This window comes from Montipora foliosa, chromosome 2, assembly GCF_036669935.1.
Source record: "Montipora foliosa isolate CH-2021 chromosome 2, ASM3666993v2, whole genome shotgun sequence".
NCBI classification, from domain to species: domain Eukaryota; kingdom Metazoa; phylum Cnidaria; class Anthozoa; order Scleractinia; family Acroporidae; genus Montipora; species Montipora foliosa.
In genome coordinates, this window is record NC_090870.1 from 59,236,646 (window position 1) to 59,256,645 (window position 20,000).

The following is a 20,000-nucleotide window of genomic DNA, read 5'->3' on the forward strand; positions in this document are numbered from 1 at the left end:
TGAGTTGTAGCCTCATCAACTTATCAATAATCACTGAAAATCAGGCTAAATTTTAGGAGTGGATGCTTTAAATAATTGCATGACAACAGGGATATTGTAAACATAAGAGCTTTTGTAATCCTCAACCTGAGTCCTTGTAGGTGCTATCCCTTTTAACCAATAACAAATTACTATTGAGTGCGGTGGGACAAGAGATTAACGATGAAAACTAAGTTCTTAGAGTGAGATTTTTTTCATCATATGTTACAGAGAGAGTAAGAAGAGCAAGAGATTGATCGTTTTAAAAAAATATTGGGATAACTGACCCTCCATTAGCAAAACAAATAAGCTATGCAGGTTAACTGAGAAAACTGCACTCACCAAAACCCGATGGTTGTTTGCATAGTCACACAGCTAGCATGTTCAATGTATGATGTAACAGAACATTGTGACACTGTTTGTGTGCATAGTAGAGATGTGCAGAAACAATATTAGCGCAAACATGTTGAAAAGTTAGAAAAGGTATGAATGTTATTGAAATGTCTCTTGTTTTTCGCACCTACTGCCACAGTATGCAACTTTTAAGAACGAACAATTTGATTTGCCAACTCCTGGAAGGAAGGGTCCATCTCAAAGCCTGGCAGCATTTCTATGCACTTTGATTGAACTCTTAATAATTATGAAAGCTGCTGTTTGATGTTGATACTTGCTTTTCTTGGTTGTTTTGTAATCAAACCAGTGTTCTTTGTTTTGCAGCTCCTGGAAGAGGCAGTTTTTCTTAAAGCCTGACAGCATTTTCATGCACTTTGCTTGAATTCTTAATAATGGATGCTGCTGTTTGGTATTGATACTTCCTTTTCTTGGTTGCTTTGCAATCAAACCATAGTTCTTTTGTTCTCCTGCACTCCCTCTCTCTTTCAAGACTTGTTATTTCCTTCCAGAAGGTCTTTAGCCTCATTTATTTTTGCAGCCAGATATGGTGAACCTCCTGATAAATAAAAATGGTCACCACAATAATAATAACAATATTCAAATCAAGTTGATATGTCAGTACCCTTATTTCTAGATTTTATTAATCAAGTGACTTTGAAAGAGCTCTTGACTCGCATAAAAACAGTCTTCTTACCTCTGTCTGGGTGATTAATCAGCATTATTCGCCTGTGTGCCTCTCGGATTTTCACCTTGTTTGCTGAAGGACTAAACAACAAAAAAAATGATAGTCAAAGAGAGTAAAGAAAAAGGGAAATCATGCAAATGCCCTTTTTAATCATTTGTGATGGCACATGTTTAATCTTATTCATTGACCTTGCCTTCCCGACAACTGGAATGACCATGCACTATTGACAAAGCCTTTCAAGCTGCCTGCCAGGTCATTTACCAAGTGAGATATATATAAACCAGGGATTGAACTCCTTGCTATTTGCTTACAGAGTGTGGGTTGAGCGATGCGTACTTATCAGTGATAGTTTGCGCAAAATTGCGAGATACTCAGCGCTCAAAATGGCAACGAGTTTGTAGTAAAATAAAAAGCCTGGCTGGCTGAGAAGAAAAACTATGGACAACCCAGCCAAAGGCTACTTTTGAAAATACCACAATATGTTTTGTTTGTCCTCCCAAATTTTGCATATTAAGCATTGTTTCCAGTTTTTGTTGCGACTTACAATGGTCCCAAGAGGAAACAAAAACAATGCTTGAGCAAAATTTGGGGGAGGGGGGGGGTCAAACAAGGAGTATTATGGTATTTTCGAAAGAGGCCTATTCGTGCCAGTGCAAAGCAGAATAGCAGGAGTAAGAGTGAATCACTTTTGAAGATGCCAATTTGATGCCAGTTTGGTCTGATACAACAATAAACACTTAATGACTGGTCCCGATGGAAACAGTTCATTTTGTTTCCCAAAAACAGCAACGGCAACGGCAAGGGCAACACCAACAGCAACGACGGTCAGCGGTCGGCGGCCAACAATCGCAGGTAACAGTGCACTGTTACCCTCTGACGTCATAGATTTTGCACTGTTGCCTGCTCAGAGTCTCTTGGCGGGAAACAGTTTTATTTTTAGATGTCATGTGACCTCAAAGTAACCAATGCGAGCCCATGCTGCTGGGGGAAAAAACTCAACTATATAACAATTTCATTTGCGTGATTCAGCACTAGTATATGTAGTGCAACATGTTTCAGTGCAATCATGGGTCAAAATAAATACTTTAAGTTTACCTTTAACTATAAAGTTGTCGTTATAATTCTGGTACACCATACCTTATTCCAAGCACTAAGCCTGCCTCTCGTTTTGTCATTTTGGGTTCAAATCCTCCCCTGTAATAGTGGCTGAATTCCTGTCACAAGTAATGACGTAACATGACAACACATCTCGGCTGCATTACATCATCATCATCACTATCACTCAGTCATACATTTGGCACCAATTTTTACAAGTATTGAGAAAACATCTAGCTGCAAACATTTCTTTTTTGTTTAAATTTGTTAACCTCCGGAACAAACACGTTGCGACAACCAGTTAAGGCTCTGGATTATGGTGGGCATGAAAATGAAAGAACTCGAACAAATATTCTTATATAAAGAAACAGATAAGGCGTTATGTATATATCCAGTATATCGTCAATAATTTTCACACCGCGAGGGATCGGACTTACCGGTATTTTGGGAATAATCTTTGGAATTTGATTAAAGTTAACTTTTCGGAAGGCTATCATGGCATACCGACCTAAACCCAAGATAAAGAACAGTAAAAATCTTGCACAGTCTGTCTATCTACATGTGTAGAAATATAAGGATACGAAACGGTCAAGTATGGAGAAGAAAACAAACCTGCAATTGCGGCTCCAGCCACACCAAGGCCTGCTAATATAAGTGTCGTCTAAGAGTAAGAGAGAAATGGGAAAATGACATCTATATATTGAGAAATATTGATAAGAAAAATAATTTCTGTAACCTACCATTCTTGCAGTGTTACAGTTCCCTCGTACCCAGATCTCCTGGGGAAGGAAGCATGAGTTAGTAACTTCCCAGCGTTCATCCCGTTCGTTAAAAACCCCCAGGGTTCAATGGGAGCAGGGAGGAAAGTACATCCGGGTTCCATTTTTTTCCACACGAGTCACCCATTCTATTTCAATTATGGATTTTGAAGAAGATCCTGCTGCCGACTTTCTGGCCAGAGAACAAGATGATCTCGCCGAATTGGGTGAAGATTTTGGCGGAGAACAACCACAGACAGACGTGAGTTAATAAGGCCAATTGGTCTTTGCGAACTTGAGGGGAAAAAAGCCTTGGACTTATATTGATATTAGACGCGAAACACTTGACCGTGTTCAACTGTTCTAACAACATTCATCTCACCCCATTCACTTTCTTGTCAGTTAATTCCTTGTGCAGAGCAAAATGTTTGCTTTTAAGCCTCAACGTATGCCTTACGGTATTGTCAAGGTTTTGTTTTAATAAGTTTCTGTTTGGTCGGTAATGATTGATGCTGCTTTCAAGTTCTGTGGTCTAATCATTTGATCCTCTCTCAACTACTCATGCATACATACATACATACATACATACTTTATTTAAGGTATCATAAACAAATAAATACAAGTAATACCCTAAAAAGGAAGTTTAAGAGGTTAACCCTATGTAAATAAACCTCCATGCACAAATGGCACAAATTTGTTTAAGAAAGTTCAGTCAAATTTTGAACAGGTGATGTATGTTTCTTGTGAGTTAGGTTGAACGAAACGAGAACAGCAGTTAGTTGTTCAGAGTTCTGCTTTAGAAACATGTCGCAGAGTTGGCAAAGTTGTGGGAGCATTGCGCAGCTTTCCACCTAAGTTGCAAGGTCGTCAGAGTGATTTGCTGTAGATAGCTGTATTCGTGAAGTAGGAGGAGAAATACAGTAAATGAGCTAATGGATACCCCCAGGGTATTTTGGGGTCTGAGCCAGAAGTTTTAGTCAATAGCAGGTGTTTATTCCCCAAACTAATTAAGCAAGGAATTACATCTGTGAATCAGACACTTAACAGGAACAGGGGTTCTGGACCTACCTCCTGTTTACAAGGCACTAAAATGGTCATGCAGTTTACAATGACATGACTGATAATTAAATCAACCACTTGACTAATGAAGATGCTGTGTTGGTGTTGAAATACACTGTATTTTGGATTAAAGAACCTTACTCACCCAATTTACATTGCGCGTCCACATTACTTCAGTCATCATTTTCAGGGCCCCTGAAACTGAGAATTCTATGACTGTGTAAAGTAATTTCTGTTTCCATCGGACATCAAATGGGCTTAATAATTCTGTTATTCATTGAAAAATAAGCTACATGTAAGTATGTACATTAGAATTAGAGTTTCTAAGATTATTTATGTTATGACTTGCCCTTGTTGAACCATCTGCTCTTGGAATGGCAGCGAAGAGTACTGCAATTGGGCATTCCTCGATTAACGGCTGGAATGATCATAATTAATGTATTATCATTTCTGGAAAATGAAGAAGTAACTTTTTGGACTATATTGTAAGGAATCATGAACAGCAAATCCACTGTCGGATCAATATTTCTGTTCAAATATTGTTGTGCGTGTCTACTGCTGAGGCTACTGTTCAGGAGGAAAGACTATGGGTGGAACAGCCTTCCTTTGTCATTAAGGCTAGTTAGGAACGTTAACATTTTTAAAGTGTCCCTGTGACCAAAAAATCAATTCATATTTTTCTTTGGATTTCAAAACTATGTTAACAAACACTAAGTGACCCAGGTTTTAAGCCTTGATTTCAAAAAGACACCTCTTTATTTTAACTGTAATTTTCCTATTTGATGGTCCGCCATTACTAACATTATGTTCTTGAGAGAGCTGGATCGAGGAGAAAATGACGTCAAAGGCTCACTACATGTAGTTTAAGAATGCAATACGTGTGTACGCCGCAGAATTAATATGCAGCACGGGGGTTTTGGGCTTTCAGCCTTTTAAACTCACGCTTTACATATATAATAAGCTGCGTTCACACGCTGAAATTTTAAGCTAGTGAGCCTCTGACGTCACCCTTCCCTGGATCCAACCGTCTGAGGTCCAATCGGTCAGTTTTGAACGTGAGTAATGGCGGACCATGAAATCCAAAACTTACACTCAAAGTAAATGGCCTTTGGATAAAAATCAAAGCTCAAAATTTTGCCAGTCAGGTGTTAAGCAAACATGCTTTCAAAATCTGAAGGAAAAAAGGAAGTGGTTTTTTTTATCACAGGGACACTTTAAGTATTTAGTTAAGACATATTTATTCTTTAAGGGTTTTTGTCAAGATTTTAATGAGGCTAAATATCATATAGGCAAAGTTAAAACCAAGCCAATGCTGCGGTTTCTCTTGTGATATCTGGGGAGACTCCAGGGAGGTTTGCAGGGGCATTGCCATGTGTTTTGGCTTGAGTCACCTTGCTGGTAACTTGCTTGCTTTTCCATCCCTCCCTCCCTCCTTCCATCCCTACCATGTTTTAGGGTAAGTACCTCATCATCATCCTTCGGCATTGGAGGCCAGGATAAGTACACGTAATTTCCACACACTGGTCTCAGTGATGTGTTGACAGATGCCGTGGGAGGTGGACTGTGGCTCGGTTGCCATAGTGACCTCCTTGCTGCTGAGGAGAGTGCTCCTACTCTCTTGCTACCTTTTAAATTTTAATTTGTAATAATTGATCTAATTGTAATGTGCTTTTGATTGCTTGTATAGAACAAGCACAATAAATGTATAAGTAATAAATAAAGTAATAATTATTTAGTTGTTAATTTTACCCATGTTAAATGTTGAAAGGAATAGTACAGGGGTACCGTAGAAAGTACAGTATCAACACTGGAATTTTTCCTCAATGTTTTTAATGTTTATTCTTTGTTTACAAATCTTAATAGACCAATTTCGATATATCAAAATTCAGTCGAAAACAAAAGGCATCATCTCAAGGCTCTGGGGAATAAACTCATACAAATCCTTACATTTATTCCCCAGAGCCTCGAGATGATGTCTTTTGTTTAGGACTGAATTTTAATATATCGAAATTGGTCTATTGATACTGTACATGCTTTGGGACAATTAATATTGTTCCAGGTAAAGAAGGGTTAAAATCATTTCATTCCTGGGTCTTGGAGGATAGGTGAAATGAATAAAAACAACCGTAAAATGATAGAATAATCTCTGTTATTTACACTAACATACATGTAATTCCAGGCCCTGATCATGTGCCTGCCTAATTTTTAAAAAGGCTGGGTTCACCAGGTCAAGTTTGAAACAATTGCTGAGGGCATGTAATTGAGAAACTACACAATATAAAAATTTAAGATAAATAGTCAATTTAAAGAGATTATTTATTTATTATTCAAATTTTAGGGGATTGAAAGCTTTGGTGGTGAGTTTAATGTCCTGGACAATGGACCAGTTGTGAATGGATTTGATGAAGAGGTAAGGTTTATAACGCTATATAGCTCAAAATCCATCAGACCAGGCTTACCAATGTCCTTTGTATTAAAAACCGTTGTTTTCTTTCAGAGGGATCCTCTCTTTTAAAAGTACATAGCTGTAACGAGATGAGCAGACACTGCAGATGTTTTTATTTTACTGGACCCTTCTGGCCTTTGTTATTTTGAGCATATTGCGTAGTGTGTAAAAGAGTAAAATGTGTGACCCTCCACGCAAAAACACATCTTATGGAACAATTAATTTTAGCAAAACAGGGTTTCAAAAGGGTTTCAAACCCTATGAAGCCGGGTTTCAGGAGGGTTTCATGTTTCTCAAGATGGGTTTCGGAAGGGTTTCAAAATGGTTTCTGAAGGGCTCCTACATGTAAAAGGTTTCAAAAGTCTTAGAAGGGTTTGGAAAGGGTTTCAAAATGGTTTCAAATGGTTTTTAACTCTCTTCGGACGGGAAAAACTGTGTGGAATATACATGTACATGGCGTTATAATTTTTTCTTCTTCGCTTGGACAAGTATTAATTACAGTTACATTGTACGCAGTACATTATACCTTAATTCAAAGATTAGGAAACGAAAATTAGGAAAGATTAGGAAACGAAAATTGTTTTTTACAAGTTTCAAATTTTCATAACTTTAGCAACAGTTTGACAATGTCAAATTTTGATCTGCAAATGGTGTCTGACTGTAAATTTGAAAAAAAGGCTGGAAGAATATGTAGATGTAGCCATTTCCCTGATTACAACTAATCGCCTGTTGAGCATTCAACACAAGTACTTTCAAAATGTGAAAAGAAACAAGAACTGTTTTTTTTTTCTTTCATCGTAGTAGCACTTTAAGACGTTAAAATGAAATTGTGTTGATTCTCAACAGATTCCAGACTCCCACCAGCCAGTGATGTCAGTTGAACCTGAGTCTGTCAGGTAAGGAGTTCTAATCCCAGCCTGGCAGCATTTCTTTACAGCTTACAAGTCCCTTGGTTTTGATAATTTTCTTTTCCAGGGATGTCAATAAGGGCCCGTACCCCCAAAACCGCCGGCTACGTTCATCTTGTATTACCACCAGTCAAGATGAAAAATCTTACACTTGTTAAATTGTCATCAAAGAAACTTTTAACACATTCTTTTTCTCGTTTTGAGTGGAATTGACGGCATATTTTACTGAGATTAAATGCAAGAAATCACGACTAAACTGCTCATGCTCGATGGTGTAAAACACTGGAACATTCAAGTGAATAATTTCCAGTCTTTTGCCTAATCTGATGAAACAACGTGGAATTCGAAAAAGAATGCCTTTTTGTGTCAAGCTCACCTTCATGGCCACCTACTTTTAAAGACTCTCTGTCTACGCGCCTTTGTTTATGTTTTCATTGGGCTTGAAGTAACGAGTGGGAAAGAAGTAAGCAACAAAAAGCTACAAAGGAAAACAAGAAAAGCTGGCCAGTCTAATAGAAATATATTTGCAATGAGTATAGTGCCGCTGCAGCTCTTGGACTAATAACATATTATCGGGTATTTCGGATTGATTTTGTCACCTTATGCGACTTGCGTCGCAATGAATACAAAACAATTCAATTCAAATAAAGTACATAAGGTGGATCTCGGTAGACAGAGAGTCTTTAATTATAAGCCTTCTACCTTCAAATTTATTGACAGCCCTGCTTTTCTATATTCCCTGAGCATAGTTTCCTTTGTCTGCATAAATAGTCATTTAAGCACAACTCCGGGCTTCTTCCTTTTGCGGTACATAATTTGTTAATTTGTCATTTCATTTAATGCACTCGCACCAGCTAATTGTCTGTTCTTTGGCAATTTAAGCTACAAATGTGAATTTACTGGGTGCTAAAGCAAAATTTCTCAAGCGATCACTGCCTTCCCCACTCTCATGTGTGGTGTGGTTTTAATGCTTGTGAACAGATCATCATTCGTTCTTAATGTATCATGTCTATTTCAGAGGTAGGGTGATAACATTGCTCGAAAAAAGCACCCTGTTTCAAAAACCGGGCAACTAAACCACCCTGTAAATTTGGTTGCCCTGATAAATGCTTGGTTGCCCATTGGGAAACCCCCCCCCTACAACTAAGTGCACGCCATGTTGAGATAAAATCAGATGGCATTGGAGCTTGAGTATCCCATGGTTCTACATGTAAGTGTGATTTTTTTGGTGCCAGCTGGCGACCAATGGGGAAAATTTGGTCACTAGATCAAAAATTTTGGTCGCCAACTTTGCATGCAAGGAAAGTCATAATTATTAAATAGCACGAAAAAAAACCAGCATGAGAAAGATCTCTAAAGCCATTGTTGTTTTAGGCTTTGTCTTTTAGTTTGGGGATGGTGTTCTTTAAGGTTATTAGAAATGGAGCGAAGCACAGTCCATGTTTTCCATAGCAAGGCAAATATGGGTCCTTTATCCTTGCTTTTCACCTCTTCAAAACATGGGTCTTTTCTCCAACAGCTTGCATAACAAGCAACTTACCTTTATCGCAACCCCAGCTCAACTCCTTTAGAGTCCCATTATCACCAATGTTCGAAATTAGGGGTCGTTCAGTCGTGCCAGAAGACCAGAAAGTTTACTGGACAACTAATTTTTGGTAAAATGAAAAGGTTGGTTGCCCAACAAAAAAAATTACGGAAAACACAGTCGAGAATAGAAAATGTATTACCATAAGCAGCACCAGGACTCATTCGACGGTTTCTTAAGTCAATGTCTGATGGTAGTGATTAATTTGCCCCAGTTGAGCATTTTCCCATGTTTTGAATATCTGTGGCTTTTACAAAGAATTGTTAGATGCAGGGCTTGAAATTGCGACTCACTGGTCGCCAATGCGACCACAAATTGAGTGCTGGCAACCAGATTTTCAGAACTAGTCGCCAACTGGCGAATCACGTTTTGTCTGATAACCCAGGATAAACAGTAGACAACATTTGTATTTGAATCTTTATATGACGAAATCATTCGGAAATGGTAGCTAGAACACGGCTCACCTTTCTTTCCCCACTAAAATACTGTATAAGTACTACAAGAAAATCGGTTTCTCACATTGTTAATTAACAGCACAAATGTACTTCAATCACTGCGTTTACTAGGCCCCATATTGTTTCCGCGGCTTCATGGGATCGTGGGCTCACTTAAACACCATATGCTTCTGCTGGTTACGTGAATTTTGCGCCCGAAAGACGAAGATTCAGCAAGAAGGTTAATTGAGAATTTAAATCCATCGTCAGTTGTGAATGCTGAAAACGTAGCTTTAGCCATATAACTGAAGGAGCTCCTCGGAACTAGCTTGATATTGATAATATATTGATAATGAACCTGGACATCGCATAATGAGTTTGAAATTTGCATGGAACCTTCAAATAGCAACCTGTACCCTTAACATAAAGTGGGTTGGAGAACTTGTCCCCTCTGTTGGAAAGCAAACACCTGCAAAATTGACTGCACAAGGTGATTAATAAATGGAGATAAATATCAGTAGAAAAGTGTGTTAAGAAACCAAGTTGCTCTGATTCTAGAGGCTATTGAAACCGTATACGAGCCGCTTCTTTTGTTTTACCTCGGTCAGAGACTGGTACGAGCATTGTGGTTGTGTGGGGGCCTAGGCCAAGCAATTGTAGTATTGCGTTTAGTGCCATTGACACAGAAGGTTAAAGACTATCAGTTGATACAATGTATATTGGATCCTCTATGAAACTGTGTTTTTGACCAAATATTCATTGACTATCTTTTACACTGTTATTGAAGTAAACATTTCCTTTGCAACATCAAGTTTGTGCAGCAGTAACCTGTCAAGTGGTGCTTTTGTTCATGTTTTCATAGGAAATGGAGGGAAGAAAAAGCAGTACTTCTCAGCAAAATGGATAGTGAAGAAAAAGAGGAAATTGAGGAATGGCGTGAGAAAGCTAAAAAGGAACTTAATGATTGGTATGAAAGACGAGATGAACAGTTAGGAAAAACACAATCAAGTAACAGGTGAGTAGTACTTTTCATGTAATTTGAGGTCACAGGTGACCAGAGATTGTCGTAGTCAACGTTTGGAAACTGTTGTGAGGAATATTGGTTTTTCTCCATGAAAACTGCCAAATTCTTATTTGGCTTTCAAATGCCAAATATTTAATTAATTCCCACATTTCTATTCATCAGTAACAATGTTTGTTTAGGTGAATAGACTGAATGCATAAATGACAGCCCAAAAAAATATATTTTGTTTATGTGCTAATTAGACTCACAAGCCTCATTTGCGTGGACAAAATACAAAAGAAATGTTGCTTAAGACCTAGGCCAGTGAGTCTAATTACATGTAGGACATTAATTATATAGCTGCATCAAAGTCCAATATTGCCAACAGATCTATTTTTTGTTAATTTTTGCCAAGTGTCCAAATTTAAAATAAAAGGATGGTTTTTGCTGGAATGTTTACAACAAAACCGTCCAAGTTGAAAAAAATCTGGATACTTTCCATCAACCAATCAAATGTCAAGATAAAAAAACAGAACCGAGTATTGGTCAATCACTTTGCAGCCGTTAGGGAACTTAATTTCTTTCAGATTTTTAAATCAATTGTCTCCAGCAGTGAAAACAAACCGTTTTTGGAAGCTATATAATTAATAGTTAACAGAACTACATGCATGTCCAATTTGGAAATAACTGAATTCAAAAAATTCCTCGGACTGCCAAATTTGCAGTCCTCAGAATTTTTCTCATCCAGTTGTTTCCAAATTGGTCATTGTGTAGTCCTATTACATATACATGTACAAATAACAGAACACATTATTGGCCTCCATTTATGCATTCGGTCTATGGATGTGGAAGTTTTGACAGATTTAGCAGAAGTTATCAACCGAAGTTAATCAGAAACGCGTTTTCTCATTTGTGTGACAATTACCTAAAGTTGCAGGACCATTTTTAGCTCTTCACACAAATGATTCTCTTTCACTTGAGGTTAAACACACTGACAATGCCATATTTAAGATTAATTTTGACCCCATTCTTTTGTCATTGTAGGGCGGATGAAGAGAGCTTTGTATCTGATCGCGATGACTCTACTGGAGGTCATGACTGGGAACGAGTTTGCCGCATGTGCGACTTCAATCCCAAGGGAACCAAAAATACAAAGGATGTGTCACGTATGCGATCCATATTTTTGCAGCTGAAGCAACCTACCCTTGCGAAAGAATAGGCTTTTCTTTGCTTAGGTTTTGACTTAATTTGGTAACTTTTATGGATTCTTTTAATTGGTTTCAATGCAAGCAGAAGGACTATCTTTGTTTGGCTTGGGTTTGTTGGTGAATGTTACCTTCCAGTTCCAAGGAGTAAACAGTGACACCAGGAAAGATTCTCTAGTGGTTCTGTTGTACAGTTCCATAGTTAGTAATAATCCTGGTCATTTAAGCTTCTTTTTTAACGATAATTATGTTTGGAGTGTTTGTTTTCGTAGTGGGGTCCAGGGGTTTCATTACATGTCAGTACATGTCAGTACAGACACCCAATGGAAAACACGGGGTGCTTCACTCAGAGAAGTCGGCTACTTTTTTTCCCAAATTAAGAAATAGTAATCGGTTCAGCGTGTACTATCGAGTTATAGTTGCCCGCAGGATGTTGCTAAGCACGAAAGAGCGTAAGAATCGCGCGAGGCGATAGTGGAATGGACTCTCGCTTCTTGAGTGCTTAACAAACCTCCCAAGTGCAATTAAAACTCGGTAGTAAGAGCTGAACCGTTCACTATTTGTTTTATAACGTAACCAAACAGTTTGTGACATCCTTTGACTTCTTTGAATGCCTCTCGCTAATCAACTCGTGCAGCTGGCTTTCACTTAAACTTGCAAATCGCTTTACCGGTAGTTCGAGTGAAATACCCGCTAACAGGTTAAAACGTGACATTTCTGAATCTTTTTTTCATGAAGCTGTGAAGAGATTTCATCATTTTCGGCGGTAGACTGGTCGGTCATTACTGTAGTTTGAGGAAAAACCTTTTTTTTTCCCGGTGTACGCGTTAGTGTTTTCGTCAGAACCATTCACCGATGGGCAAATAGTAAAAATCGGCAATTGACTAATCAGAGCGCGCACTTTACTTTTGTTATGTTATAAATTAAAGTAGTTAAATACAGTTTCTATCAAACCTACGAGTGAAATTCATTCTGACATTACAAATTTCCAAAAAAAACCCTGGGAATCTGCGGATTCGAAACTCTGACTGGAGCTTAAAGGAGGTCATTTCAGAGCCCCCCCTCCCCCAACAAGACCCAACGGACATCAGGAAGTTCTTGCATTTGCGTACGAATTTTGATTCACTTGCCCTTAAAGTTCTGTGTCATTTTGTTCTTTAAGTCTAACTTGGAAGAAGTGCATGCCTGAGCATAGTAAACGTTTTTTTATCAAAATAATTTCAGTCAGTCTCTTGAAAATAATCATTACTACGGTGGATACGTATTTAATCTTCGAGTGCTGATAGTATCTCTTATGAGTGAAGGCAGCGAACGATTGAGAGATACCATCAGTACGAGAAGAGAAAATTCGTATCCCCATGCGACCTTGTAACGTTGTTCTGTTTAGTATATAGATATTGATGAAATGTCCAGATTAAAAACAGCTTGTTTTGTTCGTTTTCGAAATGGCGAAAAAGTGGTCACCAACCGCTAAAAAACGTGCGTGTTGTGTAATATGAGACAAGATATGATGGTTATGAAAAACAAATAATAATGTCAAAGTGTGCAAAATGAAATTTTCAAATGTAGTGGAGACGATTATTATATTACAGCACAAAATGTCTTACAATGAAGGGGGAAGCCCGCGTTTTATTGGCTAATCGTGTTAGTTACTATGACGACACATATCCTCGCATGTGAATGATAAAAATGATGTGCGTTCACTGCGCGCGTTGAAATAATTTTTTTTCGTAAGAAAGAAATTCCTAGTATTTCATCAGTATCTATATAATGGGTTGTTTTCTCTTCATGCTGTCCCTGTCAATTCAGGTTAACTTGTGCTGTCAATTCAGCAAGAAGTTAGGCACTTTGTTGTGTAGAATATGTGGCTATAACTTGATAAAGCGACTTGGATACAATGTTTACTCAATTAAAAAAATGAACCTTGCTGTTAAATCGAATTATTCTCTGAACTCATAATACGACTGGGATTGCCACTCATCTGTGCCCGGTTGTTCGAAAGGCGATTAACTTAAACTTTTGTTTTATGTTTTCAACTTTTTCGTGAAAGTTTCTTTTGCTTGATTTTTTCAACATACTTCTTCTAATGTAATGTTTGGGCGAATATCAGCGTTTAACAGCATTTGGGAGTTGAGAAATTAACTCCTTTGTTAATTTTTAATCTGGGATTAGCGTTAATTGGCTTTTGAACAACCAGGCCCTGAAGTGAACGTGCGGGGATGGCGCAGTGGTGAGAGCACTCGCCTCCCACCAACAGGGTTCGATTCCCAGATTTTGATTCCCACCCATATGTGGTTTGAGTATGTTGGTTCTGTACTCCGCACCGAGAGGTTTTTCTTCGGGTACTCCGGTTTTCCCCTCCCCTCAAAAAGTAACATTTAACTTGGTTTGCGTTAATTGTTGATTTCAGTTTACAGTGTCCCCAATTCACGGTGGTCTAGCGCTAGAACGATTAGACACTTAAAAGTTCCTAATAAATTCCTAACGTTAATGGAAAACGTCACCTCAAAATATAACTCTGCTCTGTCGTAAGTCTTTCGTGATTATTTCATCGTCTTCGCGTCGTTCAATGTGGGCGAAGTATCCTGTCCTTGTGTGGGCCCATTTGTGTTAGTAGGGCTAACGTTCACATGGTTCATGGTTTACACTCTAATCAGTTAAGTCTGTTGAAATATAAAGTGCTACACGGCCAACGTTTGTAAAAACGTAACCCTTCCTCGTACTTGTACATGTTCATTGCAGTGACTTTAACATCTTCAGTTCCCACGGCTGACCATGTAGCTCAGTCGCCATTAGTAGGACTAACGATCATATGGTTCATATGGGGTAGAAACTTAGCACTTCACATTACACTATTCAGTTAAGTCTGTTCAAATATAAGTACTACACGGCCAACGTTTGCAAAATCTTAATCTTTCCTTGTACTTGTACATGACCATTGCCGTGACTTCAACATCTTCAGTTCCCACAGCCTACTCCCGTCTGACCTTGTAGCTCAGTCGGTAGAGCAGCGGTGATCTAACCCGAAGGTCGTGGGTTCAATTCCCACCTCGGTCAGAGTTTTTCTCTGTCCTTGTGTGGGCCCATTTCCATTAGTAGGGCTAACGCTCACGTGGTTCATATGGGGTACAAAACTAGCACTTCACATTACACTCTAATCAGTTATCCTAAATTGAATTGAATTGGTACGAGTGGTTTCAGAGTAAATATATAGAATGAAAGATTTGCATTGGTACACTCATGTTATCGTTAAAACCTCGGTGATTTCACGTCGTCGTTGCGCAGAGTACCGCAAAAATGCGTGCCACTCGTGCAGCACGATTATATTTCCTCCTTTAACCAATGATATTCTTGTTTTGTGGCTGTCTCGTTGACGACCACGTCGTAGATCTCAAGTCCCTATTCCAAGATCGAAACACGGTGAGCACCAAGGGACGCTCGTTTCTGTCTATGGGGTAGTGCACTAGAATATTTTGGCATACGTCTGTTAAAGTACAAGGAAGGGTTACGTTTTTACAAACGTTGGCCGTGTAGCACTTATATTTGAACAGACTTAACTGATTAGAGTGTAATTCCCACCCTGGTCAGAGTTTTTCTCTGTCCTTGTGTGTGGGCCCATTCCATTAGTAGGGCTAACGCTCACATGGTTCATATGGGGTACAAAACTAGCACTTCACATTACATTCTAATCAGTTAAGTCTTTCTGTTAAAGATTGAAAGCCTCGTCGATTGTATGTGAATTAGTAGCACCTCAACGATTGTTGAAACAAGGAAAAGGTCACTCAAGGGAAAAAAAAAACATTTTATTTTTCCGACTTTCCGTGTCAAAGTGCTTGGCTGCTTAACTTCAAGGTGGGCAGACACGAGGGGACATGTTGCAGCGACAAAAAACTTGTGTAGTGCACACTGAGGCGACATACAGCACAGATGTAGCGGGGACATGTAGCAGGGACAAAATCACAACTTGTGCACACATGAAAATGTTGCCAACGGGTACATGTCCCAGGGATATGTTGCAGCGACATGTCCCCTCGTGTGAACTGATAATTTTAAAATTGTGCAAATGTTGCGGTTATATATCCCAGGAATATGTTGCGGCGACATGTCCCCTCGTGTGAACTGATACTTAATAATTGTGCAAATGTTGCGGTTATATATCCCAGGGATATGTTGCAGCGACATGTCCCCCCTCATGTGAACTGATACTTTATAGTTGTGCAAATGTTGCGGTTATATATCCCAGGGATATGTTGCAGCGACATGTCCCCTCGTGTGAACTGATAATTTTAAAATTGTGCAACACTAATTTGGGGGTGATTTTGTCACCGCGACGTGTCCCATGAAGTTCAAGAAGTTAAATGGGTTTTTAGTTTTGTTGATTTTGTCCCTGCAACGTGTCCCATGAAGTTGAACTTCATGGGACACGTCGCGGAAACAAAATCACTTGGACGGCTGATTTTCAACAGAGAAGGGTTTCAAGTAAAGCTATGATCCTCGCAGTTGAAAGGACGCAATTTTAGCAACTGAGTAGAGAAGCCTGACAAATTCGTGACTTCAACGGGGTTTGAATCCGTGACCTCGTGGTACCGGTGCGACGTTCTAACCTGGTCATTGTGGGTTCTAACGTTCCCGTGAGGAATGAATCACTGAACGAAATTATATATGAAATGAATCATATACTGAACTGCGGATATGAAATCAAGTAAAGCTATGATCCTCGCTTCGTTCTGACCACTAGTTGAATTTGGCTCAACTTCCCTGGCTCAACTTCCCTGGCTCAACTTCCCAGCTGCACTTGTAAATAGCTAACTGGTTTGCCTCCGGCCAGTTGGGATTCTTGACAGTTGTTGTTGTTTCGTTTATTTCGTTTCATTGGACCTGAAAAGCCCCTATTGGGAAAGGTCAATTTCGAATGTATCCTCTTGTATGCATCCTCTTTATTTCTGTTGCTTTTTCATTGTTTTTATTATAATATCATGTGTGCAGAAATCGTTTCATTGTCTTTCAATTACCGTAGACAACACTAGAATAAATCCCGACTCATTATGTAGCACGAAGGGCTTAAAAATTTTTTCAGCTACAAAAAATAACGAAACAAAGTAGAGTTTTGTTATGCAGTTCAATCTTGACAGGAAACAGTTTCATCTGCTTCTCTTTCGGTAGTAATTCGGCATTTTTCGCAAATATGCTTTGTAGAGATGTCCCACCAACCCAAAACCACTCTCAAACCAGTTCCTCGCGGTCACAAGAAGATAACTGCTCCACCGGCTGACTTCAGAAATAATAAGTGAGAAACCGTGAGGTGTCGTTGGGCGCGGAAAAGCCCGCAATATGTCTTCCTGAGGAGTAAAATAACCAATTTGTCAGACCATTTCAGGTAGAGCATATGGTGTACTGTGAACCTCATTTTTCAGCTTGTTTATGACAAAAGAAATGATTTAAACTGTCCATCTCCGTGGACCACATGATATGCTCAGAAACAGCTAACAACCGCGTGTTCGCCGCTCTATCTCCTCACGAATGTTTTCCGTGAAGTCTAAAGTGAAGGCGTCTTTTCTGCATGAAGCCGTTTGCAACGCTGTAACGTTAGCGAGTAAAGAGTTGAAAAACAGTTCTTTGAAATAAGACAAATAATAAGTGGGTCGTATTACGTGGATTGCGCTTAATAAGCCAGTTCGGAGTTTCAAAAAAACACGTGCGCGCGTCGGGATAAAAACAAGCATCTTTTGTTATGGAAATTGATTGCATATATTCCCGTTGAAAATCTCTTGTATTTTTAATATATACTTGATTTTATCCCGACGCGCGCTCGTGTTTTTTGAAACTCCGAACTGGCCTATTGTACTATCTACTACCTCCATTGCAACCTCTTTGCGGATGTTTTTCTTTTTGTTGCGGAGAAAAATATTGCATAACGAGCCAAATGTCTGCGAAAGGGATGAAATGCATCGGCACTTTGTACCAAACAAGTAAATAGCGCGAGAAAATATGGGAGTGTTTTGTTTTTTTGGGGGGGAGGGGGGGAGGGGGGGAGGTGGGGGGAGAGAGCACCGCATCCCGCCAATGTGGTCCGGGTTCGATTCCGAGACTCGGCGTCGTAAGTGAGTTGAGTTTGTTGGTTCTCTACTCGAGTTTTGCTTTGAGAGGTTTTACTCCAGGTAGTCCGGTTTGTCCATCTCCTCAAAAACCAACATTTGATTTGATTTGAGTTCATTGAGTTCATTTCAATGTTTAGTGTCAACAACTAGTGGCCCTGTGACCAAAAAAATCAGTTCTTCTTTTTCTTTGGGTTTCAAAACTATGTTAAAAAATCACTAAGCGACCAAAGTTTTGTTAAGCCTTGATTTAAAAAAAGACACCTGTTTATTTTAACTGGAATTTTTCTGTTTACTGGTCCGTCATTACCATAAGATCTTGAGAGACTGTCTGAGTTGAATCGAGGAGAAAATGACGTCAAAGGCTCTCTAGTTTAAGAATGCAATGCGTGTGTACGCCGCAGAATTAATATGCAGCAGGGGTCGCTTTTTGCATATATAATAGGCTGATTTAGCAACAGAACGGGAACGTCAGTGGCGACTTCGCGAGCAGCAAAACTACCAATGAGAATTTAGAATAGAGAAGAAAAGAGTGGAGTCTACTCTATTCTGAATTCTCATTGGTGTTTTTTCTGCGCGCGCCGTCACCACTGACGTTCCCGTTCTGTCGCTAAATTAGCCTAATTAGCTGCATTCACACTCTGAAATTTTAAGCTAGTGAGTCTTTGACGTCACTTTTCCCTGAATCCAACCCTCTGAGGTCCAATCGGTCAGTTTTGAACGTGAGTAATGGTGGACCGTGAATTCCAAAACTTACACTCAAGTAAACGGCCTTTAGGTGAAAATCAATGCCCAGAATTTTGCCAGTGAGATGTTAAGCGAACACACTTTCAGTGATTTTTTCTTATCACAGGGGAGCTTTAAGACCTTGACACTCAGGCTACATTCACATGGTACCGGACGATTTTTCTACCGGTTGAAAAATTTAACCGGACATTCTGTCCAATATTCTCGCTCTTTTCACACAGATAAAAGTCTAACGTTTGTCAGTGGTTTTACCATCTGGACATGCGCAGAGCGCTGCTTTACGAAATCCAAAATGGCTTCTTCTAGCTGAGTTATCACTCATCCATGAAACCATTCGATTGCCATGCAAAAATGTAGACAGTAAAGGTGTTCACAGCGCGCAGGTTTAATTTTCGACTGTACCGGCTAAACATTCGTCCCCGATTTTGGCGTTCAAATTTTTGAGCGGTAAGGTGTCTAAATTTTCGTACGTTTAGCGTGGTTCCGTACGAACGGAACCCCTAATTAAATGCATGAATTTTCAATCGGTAGAAAATTCGTCCGGTACAGTGTGAATGTAGCCTCCTAAGTTTACTTTCATCATCATCATCACTATCAATATTAATTATTACTCTACGTAGGAGGTTAGTCAGGAACACAAATGACCTCATTGACGAGCAAACAACCGCAAGCGTTCTTAATGCCGCCGTTTTTGTTTGTCGACGATGCTGTTTTGAAGTTGCCACAGTGCCAGATAACGCGTGATGACAAGAACGCGGAATTTATGCTTCACAGCGTGATTGAAAGCGGAAAGCGAAAGGAATCTCAGTTGCTTGGTGTGTTTTAATGTTTTATTTAGAATCCATGTTCGCACTATTCGCAGTGTGAGTATGCGGTGTGGGTTACGGAGTTCCTGGTGCCGTTTTTGCACGATAATTTTTCCAGCAAATGTGGCTTGACGTGACATCAGAAAAAGAAGGCTGATGGAGTATGAGGTCACTCACACGAGGAGAGAGGTTCGCGTCCGTGGGAGAGTAAATTTAAAACACTGCGAGGGCAAATTTGTCACTGTGAAAATGAATTTGGGAACGAATTTATTCGGGTTTCTTCGTAAAGTTACCATCGGCTTTACCAATGGCATAGGTCCCCCACTTTCCTCAAAACACGCACACTGATCTTTCAATTCGCTCTGACGGAAGCCTAAAACTCGAAACGTCAAGCGTATTCGATTCTTTGCCGGAGGATATTCGACGTTATCAGCTCGTTTGATAAAAGCAATTTTTCGTCTCTCGCAAAAATAACTTTAATTCAAGGGGAATTTGTCTGTCACAAACTGTACATTACATAAGACATGAAAGCCTTCCAATCTTCGTACGGTGGTACATGTAAATTCATTTTCATCATGGTCAATACAACCCAATTTCTCGGCAGCCATACTCTACTACCGGTAACCATCCAATGCAGGGACGTTTCCCGAGTTGCTGAGCAGAGAGATATAAGAGATCCGATAAACACGGCATGGTATTTATTCACCTTTGACACTACTTTAAAAAAAGCAAACATATCTCTTTTTGTTGTTATGCGTAATCG

The 20,000-nt window shown here is 39.4% G+C and overlaps 3 protein-coding genes across 3 annotated transcripts in view; 1 reads left to right on the forward strand and 2 right to left on the reverse strand.

The window, feature by feature from the left end:
- LOC137993696 (mitochondrial import inner membrane translocase subunit TIM14-like) overlaps window positions 1-2,977 on the reverse strand; it is a 3,319-nt gene extending 342 nt beyond the window's left edge. The window contains exons 1-6 of the mRNA XM_068839670.1: window positions 2,932-2,977; window positions 2,804-2,852; window positions 2,629-2,699; window positions 2,234-2,310; window positions 1,106-1,176; window positions 1-967 (exon numbers count right to left, since the gene is read on the reverse strand). The exon at window positions 1-967 is cut by the window's left edge and continues 342 nt beyond it. Of these exons, the coding sequence (XP_068695771.1) occupies window positions 897-967; window positions 1,106-1,176; window positions 2,234-2,310; window positions 2,629-2,699; window positions 2,804-2,852; window positions 2,932-2,934 (342 nt within the window). The 5' untranslated portion in view covers window positions 2,935-2,977 and the 3' untranslated portion in view covers window positions 1-896. The remainder of the gene's footprint in view (window positions 968-1,105; window positions 1,177-2,233; window positions 2,311-2,628; window positions 2,700-2,803; window positions 2,853-2,931) is intronic.
- Window positions 2,978-3,043: 66 nt separating this feature from the next.
- Window positions 3,044-13,524, forward strand: LOC137993695 (clathrin light chain A-like). The gene is made up of 5 exons (XM_068839669.1): window positions 3,044-3,211; window positions 6,347-6,418; window positions 7,301-7,350; window positions 10,244-10,396; window positions 11,429-13,524. Exons 1-5 carry the CDS (start codon window positions 3,110-3,112, stop codon window positions 11,601-11,603), a joined length of 552 nt encoding a protein of 183 aa, XP_068695770.1. The 5' UTR covers window positions 3,044-3,109; the 3' UTR covers window positions 11,604-13,524.
- Window positions 13,525-15,386: 1,862 nt separating this feature from the next.
- LOC137993699 (bcl-2-related ovarian killer protein-like) overlaps window positions 15,387-20,000 on the reverse strand; it is a 9,352-nt gene continuing 4,738 nt past the window's right edge. The window contains exon 4 of the mRNA XM_068839675.1: window positions 15,387-16,928. Within this exon, the coding sequence (XP_068695776.1) occupies window positions 16,731-16,928 (198 nt within the window). The 3' untranslated portion in view covers window positions 15,387-16,730. The remainder of the gene's footprint in view (window positions 16,929-20,000) is intronic.

What these genes read in the sequence shown, in the direction of transcription:
- LOC137993695 (XM_068839669.1), top strand. Translation starts at nt 3,110, where the DNA reads ATGGATTTTGAAGAAGATCCTGCTGCCGACTTTCTGGCCAGAGAACAA. An exon ending in TGAATGGATTTGATGAAGAG is followed by an intron (nt 6,419 to 7,300) that starts GTAAGGTTTATA and finishes GATTCTCAACAG; the next exon opens with ATTCCAGACTCCCACCAGCC. An exon ending in GTTGAACCTGAGTCTGTCAG is followed by an intron (nt 7,351 to 10,243) that starts GTAAGGAGTTCT and finishes ATGTTTTCATAG; the next exon opens with GAAATGGAGGGAAGAAAAAG.